General features: G+C 40.5%; 1 protein-coding gene across 2 annotated transcripts in view; it reads left to right on the top strand.

Annotated features, from left to right (window-relative positions):
- The window catches only part of ARID5B (AT-rich interaction domain 5B), a 447066-nt gene that overhangs the window by 357420 nt on the left and 75347 nt on the right, over window positions 1-14299 (top strand). For both annotated transcript variants that reach the window (XM_075348661.1, XM_075348662.1), the window contains one exon: window positions 9349-9401. In XM_075348661.1, the coding sequence (XP_075204776.1) occupies window positions 9349-9401 (53 nt within the window). The remainder of the gene's footprint in view (window positions 1-9348; window positions 9402-14299) is intronic.

Raw genomic sequence — 14299 nt, 5'->3', positions numbered from 1 at the left:
CACTATATTATCATACACTACAGCTTCGATTGTGAGTCTACATTTTATAGACAATCATCTTGGCTATCTCATACATAAATTTGTCTTACAACTATCTAGTATATGATTAGCTATGTAGATTCTTGTAATCTCACTGTATTGTTTCTGCTTTGCTCATCGCGGTGGAAAAATCTTTTTCTTCCTGTATTCTAGAATTTACACCCTGTGCTCACATTCCCTCACAGCTAAGTGTGTTATTATGTGTTATTTGTGCGTTACTTGATTCCCAAGTGAAAGGTCACTGACTCGAACTGAGGAGCAGCCATGAAGATTTCCCAAGAAAAAAAGAAACGTCATCATCCAGCTCATCCACTTCAATATCATCATAGGAAGTGTCGGCTGAAAGGAGCAGTCACACACAACGACTTACCAGCGATCCTGAAAACGATGCAACCTGATAGGGATCGCAGGTAAGGCGCTGGGAGGTTGCTGGTGAGATGTCACACAGTCAGACCTTACCAACGATGCAGGAACGATACAGGTCGCAGTAGTGTCAAACACAGCAATGTGTCCTGCCCAGCAGGACATTGCCTTTGAAGAAAATGGCCTGGACCATTCGGCAATGACTAGAGATCTCACAGCAGGGGCCTGATCGCTGGTAGGTGTCACACATAATGAGATCGCTAACGGGATCGCTACTGCGTCACAGAAACCGTGACTCAGCAGCGATCGTTATGTGTGACGGTACCTTAAGATTGCAAAACAGTCCAAAAAGTAAACCATAGAAGACTGGAAATGCGTGATATGGAGCAATGAGATGAAAGTCTAGAAGACTAGGCTCTGATATGTGCAAATGGGTCTGGAAGAAACAAGGAAAAAAGGGGCTAACGGATCAAGAAATTGAGGGAATTGTCAAGTTTAGTGGAGGAATCCTGATGATAGGGGGTTGGTTGAGAGCCAGGTTGAGAGCCATAATCAATAGTGGTCTCAATGCTGAGCTGTATGTGAGTATTCTACAAGAATAGCTACTTTGTACACTCGAGTACTATGGGTCTGAAAAGGACTACATAGTGTTCCGGCAGGATAATGACAATGTATACGTCAAAATTGGTGAAGAAATGGTTCAATGACAATGAAGTAGAGGTGCTGGATTAATCCCCAGAACTCAAACCCAATTGAGCACTTGTGGGTAGAGTTGAAGAAAAAGCTGTATACATACCCAAGTGAGCCGACCAGAAAGCATCAACATTGGGTACATGTAGAGGAGATTTGGGATCAGATTTCAGAGGAGACTTTCTTGAATCTGATTGAGAGCATGCCAAGAAGGATTCAGGCAGTGTTGAAAGCCAAAGATGGATTTACAAAATACTAACAAAATAATAAAAATTAAAATTTTGATTTTTGGGAGCAAAACAGTAACAATGCAGTGGCATGACAAGAATCTACATAGATAATCATATACTAAATAGTTGCAAGCTACATTTATGTGTGAGATAGCCAAGATGATTGTCTATAAAATGATGGTAGTCTCACATTCGAAGCTGCAGTGGATGGTGAGATAGGAAGCTTGAAAACCAAAAGATCAAAACATTGTTCCCCTTTTGCTCGTCATTGTTAATGTTTTGCTCTTGTATATTTACTTAGAAAATTTGTGACATGTTTAATACTTATTTAACCCATTGTACATCACATTGAAATTGCAACAGCAAGAAAGAAGTTGTGGAATTATGGAAATGTTATGAACATCTAGATTTATACAATATTGAGTATGAAAACCACGTGGAGAAATCTCTGCACTTACACACCTTGGCTGCTATCAGTGCAGTTATTAATGGTTGCCTGACGGATGGTCTGTCACACTGAATGCACTTGGGCACGTAAATCATGAAGATCCACTGCAGGTAGCTTTCTCATATTTGATGCCGAATAAATCAAGATGTTTAAAAATGTTGTTTCATCTTTTGATCGTTTACAAATAAATAAAACTGAAAGCTTCTCCTATCCATTAAGCAATAAAAAATGGACAGTACTTGGAGGATAGTCGGATGCCATCTATGTGCTATCCATTTTTAGATGGACCTATTTACTCTAATGGGCAACTTTGGTCTGAAAATCAGATCAGTAACATAAATATCTCTTTTTTTTTCAGCGGTAGCATAAAATCGGCAAATAAAGGGCTTGTGTTGTATTCATGAAAAACACAAATATAACATATTTGTGAAAAATGTAACCAAATGAGGCTTTAATGAGGATTTCTAAATGAAATTAAATTTTCAAATTCCTTTAAGTGATAAAAATAAAAAATGCAACGTAATATATTCACTTTCTGCATCATTGTTCCTTGTCTCTACCTGTCATAAAAAACTGAAGATATGTCTTCATTTTATACTTAAAGGGGTGGTTCACCACTCTGCAATAGTGGCCACATCCCTGTAACATTGATAGGGAAGGCTTTTTCTAAATACCTTGTTCAGCCAATTTTGCCTCTGAGCGGTGCTATTGAAGGTTGGTCATCTCCATCGCATTACCCCCACCGGGCTCCGTGACCTCTGAGATCCGGTGATGTCCAGTCAACTTCCAGTTGACCCGACATCACCGAGCCCGGCCCCAGTCTTCCTGAGTGACTGGGCTGTGGGTGGCGTTTCCCCGCTCATCACATCCCAGCATTTCACTGCTCATCATAACCCAGCGTCACAGCCTAGCATCTCTAGCGCTCTCCTTCACTGCAGAACACTGCAAGCAGGAGCGATGCTGGGCTGTGACGAGCGGTGAAACTCTGCCTATTGTTCAGTCACTCAGGAAGACTGAGGCCCGCCTCGGGGATGTCGGTTCAACTGGAAGTTGGTGTGACATCACCGGATCTCAGAGGTCACAGAGCCCGGGGGGGGGGTCACTTCATGGGGATGAGTGGACCACAATAGCGCTCAGAGGCAGAATTGGCTGAACAAGGTATTTAGAAAAAGCCTTCCCTATCAGTTTTACAGAGGTGTGGCCACTATTGCAGAGTATTGAACCAACTCTTTATCCATGGCGACCATTCACTGGCAGCTTTGATCCAAAGTGCTTTCATCACTGTTTTGAGGAAAGACCAAAAACTGTCATACAAGACTTGAAAAGTTGTAAATTATTTTTGCACAACATGAGTTTGTACAAAAACGTTGCAACTTTTGGCTCCAATTTCATTACTCTCCTCCAAAAAGGCAGGAGTCGCGGAGTGGCTATACCTTTATCACATTCATGTATAAAGTCGGCATGTCTTACCCCTGAACGTTACTCCAGTCCTTGACGAAACCGCAGTCCTAACAAATAAGGGCTTTTTATATTCCAAAAGTAAATCTTAAGAAGTTGGAAAATCCCTTTTAAATTGCCTGGTAAGGACCAGAATACTTTACAAACACTTTCTTGAAGTCCACAATAGTGGCTGTGAATATAATATGGTACTTTCCGGTATACAATTTAGTACAAATCATTCAACTGAAGCGCGAGAAAAGAGTAACATTGGGTAGCTTTCTTAAGGGGGCATATAATGTTATATCAAAAATAAAAAGCATTGCGGTTTTTCAAAAATAGATTTGTAATGAAAAGTGATGTTGTGAAAGTCACACTTCCTCCATGAGTGTAATCTGTTATTAGTAATTAAGACTTGTTTAGTTTGTTGAGAACAGGATGTGCATTATGTCTACTGGTATCAATTTTTGGCATTGTTATTTCTTTTTCTATATGTTTTGTATTGTTTAGGTGTATTTTGAGAAAAAAAATCATCTGTACCTATCTTTTATGAAGCTATATAGTCTTTATACCATGACCGGCATAACAGCATTCTCCAAGTCTTTAGATGTGTAGTCTTCATTAATATTTCATGATATTATACTTCTGCTTAGACTGCAAGTAATGCAGATCTTTTCTCCGTAATTGTAAACTATACAGTGTCTTGCAAAAGTATTCCCCAACCCCCCCCCCCCCCCTTGGCTTCTTACCTATTTCGTTACATTGTGACCTGTGTTTAAAGGGAACCTGTCACCACTTTTTCAGCCATCTGCGGCCACCACCACCGGGCTCTTATATACAGCATTCTAACAACCTGTATATAAGAGTCCAGGCCGCTGTGTAGAACATAAAAAACACTTTATGATACCTACCTAACGGTCGAACTGTGGTGGAGTTGAGCCATATGGGCGTCTCCGTTGTCCAGTGTCGGCGCCGCCTCTTTCGGCTATCTTTGTCCTTCTTTTGAAGCCTGGGTGCATGACGCGTCTACGTCATACACACTCGCCGTTCCCGTACAGGCGCACTACAATACTTTGATCTGCCCTGCTCAGGACCTCAATGCCGGCGAGTGTGAATGACGTAGACGCGTCATGCACCGCGGCTTCAGAAGAAGGAAGACAAAGATAGCCGAAAGAGGCGGCACCGGCACCGGACAACGGAGACGCCCATCTGACCCAACTCCACCACAGCATGACTGTTAGGTGAGTATTATAAAGTGATTTTTATGTCCTACACAGCGGCCTGGGCTCTTATATACAGCATGTTAGAATGCTGTATATAACAGCCCACTGGTGGTGGCCACAGGTTATAGGCCGAAAAAGTGGTGACAGGTTCCCTTTAAATATTTTTGTAATCCGATTTGTGTGTGATGTATCAGGACTAAATGGTCTAAAATGGGGAAGTCAAGGGAGAAAAATATAGGCAAACATTAAATTTATGGTATAAAATAAATAAAAATTACTATGTAAATATGTATTCACCTCTTGTGCTCGGAAGCCCCTAAAAATTTCTGGTGCAAGCCATTAACTTCACAAGTCTGAGGTCACGTAAGCAAATGACTCAGACTAGTGCAATGTGTGAAAATCTCGCATTGCACTCTGCCCACTGTTATTCAATGAGGCAGAGCAGATCTGATATTTTTTTCTCATGCCAAATTGGCAGTGTATCTCTGCTCACATGCACCGATACAAGTCTATGGGTGTGTGTGAAACATTGGATTGCACTCGGATAACATCCGAGCACAATTCGATATACGCAGAGACAGTCTATGGAGAAGAGGGAGAGATTAATCTCTCCATCTTCTCTACACCTATGCTTCGATTCTCACATGAGAGAGAATTGGAGTACAGTAGAATAACACTCGGCCCACGCTCACAGTAGAGCTTGAGCCAAGAGTCATTGACATATCGCATTTTATGCCATACGCTCTTCTTAGTCACATTATAAGTGAAAGAAGGTCCACCTGTGTGCAGTCTAAGTGTCCTAGGGTCTGTCACTATATATACACCTTGTCTGAAAGGCCACAGAGACTGCAACACCATTAAGCAATAGGCACCACTAACCAAAGACCAAGAAGACCGAGGAGGTCTGCAAATAAGTAAGAGACAAAGTTGTAGAGAAGTAAAAGTCAAGGTTGGTTCTAAAAAAAATATCCCAATCTCTGATGATCTCCCAGAGCACCATTAAATCCATTATCATCAAATGGAAAGAACATGGTACCACAACAAATCTGCCAGGAGTGGCCCACCAAAACTGTCAGCCTGGGCAAGAAGGATATTAATCCAAGAGGCAACACAGAGACCGAAGGTAACCTTGAAGGAGCTGCAGAATTCCCAAGCAGAGACTGGAGTATCTGTCCATGCGATCACAATAAGCGGTACACTCCATGGGGCTGGTCTTTATGGAAGAGCAGCCAGAAAAAAAGCTTTTACTAACAATAAAGAATTGGAAGATTTGTATTGGTTTTGCAAAGAGACATGTGGGAGACTCCACAAATGTATGGAGAAAAGTACTGTAATTAGATGAGGCAAAAATTTAATTTTTTGGAAACCGAGATAAACACTATGGCACCAAACCAACACAGCTCATCACCCCAAGAACACCATCCCCACAGTGAAACATGGTGGTGGTAGCATTACACTTTTGGGATGTTTTCCGGCAGCAGGGACAGGGAAAATATTCCAACTGAAGGGAAAGATGGATGATGTGAAATACAGGGATATTAATTAGCAAAACTTTTTCAGTCTGTCAATGATTTGAGAGTGGGATGGAGGTTCACCTTTCAACAAGACAATGACCCAAAGCAACCTCCACTCAAAAATATTATGTATTGCAAAGTGTGCACAGTACCAACATTCCAAGCTGTACTATTGAAAAAATGAGATTTTTGGCAAAAAATTGCAATTTTTCGAGCCACCCCGCCAACGTCACGGCAAATCTCCTGGGGCAGTCCTAACACTAAAATATTTTTATTTAAAGTGTGCCGTGTGGCCTCACATATGCAAAATTAGGACTGCACAGCACGTACCTTGTGCTTTTCAGTCACCGTCTCCATGACTGATTCATGGTTGTGGGCGGGACAGGCCCGAGCACATGCTGCTTAGAATAAATAGCCAGTGGACGGGGTTGGATGGCCAGTGTGAACAGCCACCAACCGCCAAAAATCAGGACAGATGGAAAAATAAACATGAGGTGCACTGCAAGATGAGAATCAACTGGGACCCTATATAACAAGAAAAAACAGCATAAAAACAACCTCCACTCAAAAATATTATGTATTGCAAAGTGTGCACAGTACCAACATTCCAAGCTGTACTATTGAAAAAATGAGATTTTTGGCAAAAAATTGCAATTTTTCGAGCCACCCCGCCAACGTCACGGCAAATCTCCTGGGGCAGTCCTAACACTAAAATATTTTTATTTAAAGTGTGCCATGTGGCCTCACATATGCAAAATTAGGACTGCACAGCACGTACCTTGTGCTTTTCAGTCACCGTCTCCATGACTGATTCATGGTTGTGGGCGGGACAGGCCCGAGCACATGCTGCTTAGAATAAATAGCCAGTGGACGGGGTTGGATGGCCAGTGTGAACAGCCACCAACCGCCAAAAATCAGGACAGATGGAAAAATAAACATGAGGTGCACTGCAAGATGAGAATCAACTGGGACCCTATATAACAAGAAAAAACAGCATAAAAACAACCTCCACTCAAAAATATTATGTATTGCAAAGTGTGCACAGTACCAACATTCCAAGCTGTACTATTGAAAAAATGAGATTTTTGGCAAAAAATTGCAATTTTTCGAGCCACCCCGCCAACGTCACGGCAAATCTCCTGGGGCAGTCCTAACACTAAAATATTTTTATTTAAAGTGTGCCATGTGGCCTCACATATGCAAAATTAGGACTGCACAGCACGTACCTTGTGCTTTTCAGTCACCGTCTCCATGACTGATTCATGGTTGTGGGCGGGACAGGCCCGAGCACATGCTGCTTAGAATAAATAGCCAGTGGACGGGGTTGGATGGCCAGTGTGAACAGCCACCAACCGCCAAAAATCAGGACAGATGGAAAAATAAACATGAGGTGCACTGCAAGATGAGAATCAACTGGGACCCTATATAACAAGAAAAAACAGCATAAAAACAACCTCCACTCAAAAATATTATGTATTGCAAAGTGTGCACAGTACCAACATTCCAAGCTGTACTATTGAAAAAATGAGATTTTTGGCAAAAAATTGCAATTTTTCGAGCCACCCCGCCAACGTCACGGCAAATCTCCTGGGGCAGTCCTAACACTAAAATATTTTTATTTAAAGTGTGCCATGTGGCCTCACATATGCAAAATTAGGACTGCACAGCACGTACCTTGTGCTTTTCAGTCACCGTCTCCATGACTGATTCATGGTTGTGGGCGGGACAGGCCCGAGCACATGCTGCTTAGAATAAATAGCCAGTGGACGGGGTTGGATGGCCAGTGTGAACAGCCACCAACCGCCAAAAATCAGGACAGATGGAAAAATAAACATGAGGTGCACTGCAAGATGAGAATCAACTGGGACCCTATATAACAAGAAAAAACAGCATAAAAACAACCTCCACTCAAAAATATTATGTATTGCAAAGTGTGCACAGTACCAACATTCCAAGCTGTACTATTGAAAAAATGAGATTTTTGGCAAAAAATTGCAATTTTTCGAGCCACCCCGCCAACGTCACGGCAAATCTCCTGGGGCAGTCCTAACACTAAAATATTTTTATTTAAAGTGTGCCATGTGGCCTCACATATGCAAAATTAGGACTGCACAGCACGTACCTTGTGCTTTTCAGTCACCGTCTCCATGACTGATTCATGGTTGTGGGCGGGACAGGCCCGAGCACATGCTGCTTAGAATAAATAGCCAGTGGACGGGGTTGGATGGCCAGTGTGAACAGCCACCAACCGCCAAAAATCAGGACAGATGGAAAAATAAACATGAGGTGCACTGCAAGATGAGAATCAACTGGGACCCTATATAACAAGAAAAAACAGCATAAAAACAACCTCCACTCAAAAATATTATGTATTGCAAAGTGTGCACAGTACCAACATTCCAAGCTGTACTATTGAAAAAATGAGATTTTTGGCAAAAAATTGCAATTTTTCGAGCCACCCCGCCAACGTCACGGCAAATCTCCTGGGGCAGTCCTAACACTAAAATATTTTTATTTAAAGTGTGCCATGTGGCCTCACATATGCAAAATTAGGACTGCACAGCACGTACCTTGTGCTTTTCAGTCACCGTCTCCATGACTGATTCATGGTTGTGGGCGGGACAGGCCCGAGCACATGCTGCTTAGAATAAATAGCCAGTGGACGGGGTTGGATGGCCAGTGTGAACAGCCACCAACCGCCAAAAATCAGGACAGATGGAAAAATAAACATGAGGTGCACTGCAAGATGAGAATCAACTGGGACCCTATATAACAATGACCCAAAGCATACTGCTAAAGTAACATGTGGTTTAAGGGGTTTAAGGGGTAACTTGAAAATTTATTGCAGCGACCTAGTCAAAGCCCAGACCTTAATCCAACTGAGAACCTGTGGTCAGACTTGAAGATTAAAGATCACCAGAGGAAACCATCTAACTTGAAGGAGCTGGAGCAGTTTTGCCTTGAGGAATCAGCAAAATTTCAGCGGCAAGATGTCGAAAACTCATAGAGACTTATCTAAAGCAAATTTCTGCTGTAAGTGCTACAAAAGGAGGCTCTGCAAAGTACTGACTATAGGGGGTGAAAGTTATGCACACTGAAGTTTTCAATTATTTTGTCTTATTTGTTGTTTGCTTCACGATAAAATGAACACCAAATATGCACAATTCTAGGCATGTTCTTTACATGAACTGATACAAACCCTCAAAAAAAGAAAGTGTGAAATTCCAGGATGTGAGTTAGGAAACATTAAAAATCCCACGGGAGGTGAATACTTTCGCAAGGCATCTACATTTCTGATTTTTATCAGTTTGGCATGAATTTTACTGTTATCTTTTAATATGTATTTGTTTGAAGTGCTCTGGTTAATGCAATGCTTATCTAAATACCTATTGTCCTTCTAACAGTTAACCTTTGGACTATGTTTCAAGCTGCTCAAAAACTGGGAGGATATGAAACGGTAAGTGTTCTAAATATCTCATTGTTTTTCGCATCTCTCTCATAGTCCTCTATATAGTTTCCAAATTACCTGAAGCAACACAAAAAAGTGTATGTCCATATTTGTAAACGACTTACCTATAGATTAAAGAGATCTCAATGATGAACTTTCAATTGAAAAGAAAATACTTCAAAACTCTGAATAATTAAATAAAAATCCCTCAATACTAAAAGACAAATTCATGGCAGTCGGGGATGATCTTACATGTCACTTAATTTTTGGTACCTTTTGTCATCCCCTACAGATCAGAATAAATCTTGGGAGTTAACAGTAGCACCTGAGCTCTCATGCTTGGAGGCACTAATATAGATAAAGAATTAGGGCCCAAAAGCTTTCAAGGGGTTGTCCACTTCTCAGACAACTCCTTCTCAATCTGAGTGTTTTCTTCCATTAAAATAAAAAAATATTTATACTTGCCTCTGGTGTCATTTCAATGGTGTCGGTACTCCCTCTCCCGAAGCTAATGTGAAGTTGTTAAATCACATTAAACATCAATAGGAAGTGAGCAGCCAGCCACAACTCAGACTTCCTCTTGATGATCGATATGTCTGAAGGCGAGGAGAGGGAAATCAGCACTGATTGGGCACTGGGCTCGCGTGACGTAATAGAAGAGTGAGTGCCGACACTGTTGGAACGGCACCTGGGAGGTGTCTTGTTTTTTATTTAATGGGGGCAAACACTCAGATTGAGAAGGGGTTGTCCAAGCATTGGAAAACCTCTTAAATGTATGACTCTAAGTTCTCCATAATGGTTGTCCTTGCAGTTTCCCTCACCCCCTCTTGTCTCTCATCATATAAGGCCCGTCTCTATCTCCTACGAGTTCCCATACTTTCCCCGGAAATGCACAATGGTCCATTCCCCAGAAATTAGAGCTGGGTTTCCCTTGCATTTCATAAGTAGTCGCATAGAGCCCCCTACTTCTTCAATTGTCAAAACATAGCTTTCTCTCTGTTTCCCCATTAGTCACAGCAGTCCCTCTTTTCTGCTAATAATGACAGTGGATGGACAGTCTCCACCACTCCTTTTTGTCTGCTTCTAGTAGTAAGAGCAAAGTCCTCATTACCTCCGTAAACTCATATCCCACGTGCTTTGGAAATGGGCCTTGGCTAGCAAGAAACTGCGTACCATGAGCAGCGTATTTGTTGCTCTATGTCAGTGTTTCTCAACTCCAGTCCTCAAGACCCACCAACAGATCATGTTTTCAGGTTTTCCTCAATCAGGTTTTCAAGCTTTCATTAATGTTGCACAGGTGATAGAATTATTCTTTGTCTAATATTGAGGAAAACCTGAAAACATGATCTCTTGATGGGTCTTGAGGACTGGAGTTGAGAAACACTGCTCCATGTAGTTTCCTATCTCAGTATCAATTAACAGAGGCCACCATATGCATGAAGGGCAGTGAGATGAACCTGGTTACCAGAGCTGTGTTTCTAGTTGCCATTTGGACCTGACCACCAGACTTTTTTTCCAGCCCTCGAATAGAGAGTAGATATTAGAACATGTTCCATAAGAAGTTATTTAACTTAGAAAAGAAAGGTACCCAAAGTTAAAAGGAAAGCCTCCAATTCCTAACATTTTAAGACCCAATTCTAAATACAATCAGACCTTTACTTTTATATGTTTTCTACTCTGCATTTACAAAAATTTGCATTGCGCAAATAGATTTTCCTGTTGGGTTGGATCTTTTGCCAGTGAATACCAGTGAAAATAATGTATTAGCTCGTGAGATTGCGCTGGCGGAATGAATTGCGAAATTTAACTTTTTCTCTGTTTAACAAATTTGGAATAAAAGCTAAAATAAACAATATTTCAGAATAGCAATTCACATAGGGGGTTTATTGAAATAGCCTTGGAGAGACGCCTGATTAATTCCAGCTTTAGAAGTATTGTAAACTTGTCGTAAAAAAATGTACAAGTGGAAAACACATGTAACTCTTCCCCGTCAAGGAAATTAGTTGGGTCTGTAATTTTTTCCCATGTTAAGAAAGAGCTTATTATTGTATAAGCCGCCAAGACTATATAAAAAGAAAACTTCACTTGGCAAAATACCTGACATCTGCTCATGTCTAATAATGTGGAATGTATTTAAAAGCTTTAAAACATAATCAGCAGCGGCCATTAAGAAATTGGGTTTTGCACTTATCAGCTTTAATTGTAGTGTAAAATAGCCTAATGGGTAAAATGCCGCGAGCAGATAAACAGGAAGTTATCAGTTATTCAGAAAATTCTGTGCGCTCGTTTTTATTAACTAATGCTATCTGACATGAGAGCTCTATATTTAGCTCACAAATACATTTTGATGGTCACAGACTGAACATTATGTTCTTTGAACCAAGAAAACATTAGATAAGGCAGAAAAGATTAAGATCCTCCTTTTATTTTTTTTTTTGTTCCCCAATGTAAACCGTTCAAGCTATAACACAAACTCACAGATGACAACTCCGCTACAAAAAATGAAAGATGTCGTCACTAATTGTTTCCAGATTCTGCTTTAGTTAAATGGAACTTATTCCTGTTTAATTGTGAGACGCTCTAATCATAGCTATAGTTTCCCTCTTAACGTCACATACATGTAAACATAAAATATGAGGTTCGCGAAGTAGACGGTTCTAGGACATGACGTAATGTGTTATGCAGCGCTATGTAAGATCTGCAAATAAAACGTTATAATCCTTCCCGCAAAATAGAGTCTATTCAATCTGTTCTGGCATCTGGCCTTAGACATAGACTGAAATAGAAGAGTAGTGCCCAACACAGATACTTTATTTGCCCACCATATTATGATACTTTGATATTAAAGAGGACCCACCACCAGAATTTTCATATATAAACTAAAACCAGTGCTACACTGGTGCTATCATGCTGATTCTATACGTACATTTAGTTGTGAAATTGAATGTATACTTTCTGTAATACAGGCAAGTAAAATTTGTTAAATGCATTGTTACTTGATTGATAGGTGCTATAGAATATCTAATAGGTGGGTTGGGTTTTGCTAGTTATTCCCGCCCCTGTCTGCTGCCTGTCTTTCCCCCTATCTCTGTTATTACAGGGGGAGGAAGGATAGGGGGAGGACAGCCATACAGGGGCGGGAATAACTAGCAAAACCCGACCCACCGATTAGATATTCTGCAGCACCTATCAATCAAGTAACCGTGTATTTCACAAACTTTACTTGCTTGTATTTCAGAAAGTATACATCCGATCTCACAACTAAAGGTATGTATAGAATCAGCATGGTAGCACCAGTATAGTACTGACTTTAATTTTTATATGAAATCTTGGTGGTTGGTCCCCTTTAAGTGAAGAGAAAGAGACTACAATACTTAAACAACTTTTTGGATGGTCAAAGTGAGGCGTTTACAGTTGTGAAAGATCTAATTTTTCATGCAAATCTATAATTGCTTTTTAACATACAGAATTGGAAAAATATCAAGAACTCTAATCTGATTCTTAATATTTACATAATGTATGCAATAAATTATAAAATCGTAAACACAAATTGGGACATTCAGAGGGGCAGAGGAATTTGGCGTTAAAGTAGGGTCTTTTGCAACAAAAAGAGGAACACACGAGACATGAGCGCCATTCTTAAGGAGAGGACTTGGGTTTCTTATGCTTCTTACTGCTAGAAGCAAAACCACACTCTATACCTGCTCCTTTCAGCTTAGGAAAGGGAGGGGTGCGTCATCATTTTATCATTTAAGTCATGTTTTTATTAAAGTACATGGATGTGTTCACATGGTCATGCACAATTGGGATAACCTACAATGCGTTTTGGCTTCTAGATTGTGCGCCATTAGAGGACTTTCATTTGACCTGAAGAAGGCTTTTTTTATAAACCGAAACACATTGTTGCATGTTCCAAATGTGCTTTACCGTGTGAACACATCCATGTACTTTATCTAATAAAATAATTGAATGGATCACATCAATCTTCATCCTATCGACTTTATTCTTTGGGGAGCACCGATAGTGGTCAACATTTTCTTACTTGATTGTACCTGTAATATCTCTGACATAGGGAAATTATTCACAGTAGATCAACTTGCAGAAAACCCAGCTGTGGAATTAGATATCCATTAAGACCTCATCCATTCTGTATTACAGGGGAGTGCATATATACCATGCACACTTTTTGGTAAATTCCTGCTATGTTCAGATAAGTGATGCGTTCCTCTCCCTCATATCTCTCCTCCGGAAGGGGACATTTTTTTCCTCATCCTTTCAGTTATGTAAATTGGTCCAAATTAGAGGAAAAAGGAATAGAAATCACAAAAAGTTATTTGATTTCTTTCAAATCAATGCTAATCATTAGATTTTTTTTGCAAAGAAAAAAGCAGTCGTCACCTCACCAGGTAGAGGAATAATTAGGGTGCGGTGCACAGAGTCTCTGGACTGGCTTCCAGGTAATGGCTTGCCAAAAAAACTAAAAAATTCAGCCTCCACAAAACATGGATAGTAAGTAAAACATGACTTTAATGGTCCTCGTTAAAAAGGGGGATGATACAAAAGTTATAAAATCTACGAAGAACAAAAGTCTACATGTTTTGAGCAGACGACCCTGCTCTTAATCATGACATTGACATATGTATCATTCCCTTTTATGGAAAATCATTAAAGTCATGTTTTACTAATTATCCATTTTTTGGGGATACTGGATGTTTCCTTTATTCATCAACCAGAAGCTGTCCCAGAGAATAATCCAAGTGTTCCTGTATATGAAGGAGTCAAGAGAGATCGCTGCCTGCTGAACCCTCGGTAACCATAGTTGAGCCAACAGCTATATTTAAACGATAAGTGATAAGTTGATAATTGCTGGGACTTCCACCAATGTTTTGAACCAATAAAACATTTGC

This window comes from Anomaloglossus baeobatrachus, chromosome 5, assembly GCF_048569485.1.
Source record: "Anomaloglossus baeobatrachus isolate aAnoBae1 chromosome 5, aAnoBae1.hap1, whole genome shotgun sequence".
In the NCBI taxonomy this organism is placed as follows: Eukaryota; Metazoa; Chordata; class Amphibia; order Anura; family Aromobatidae; genus Anomaloglossus; species Anomaloglossus baeobatrachus.
This window is presented reverse-complemented; position numbering and strand designations above follow the sequence as displayed.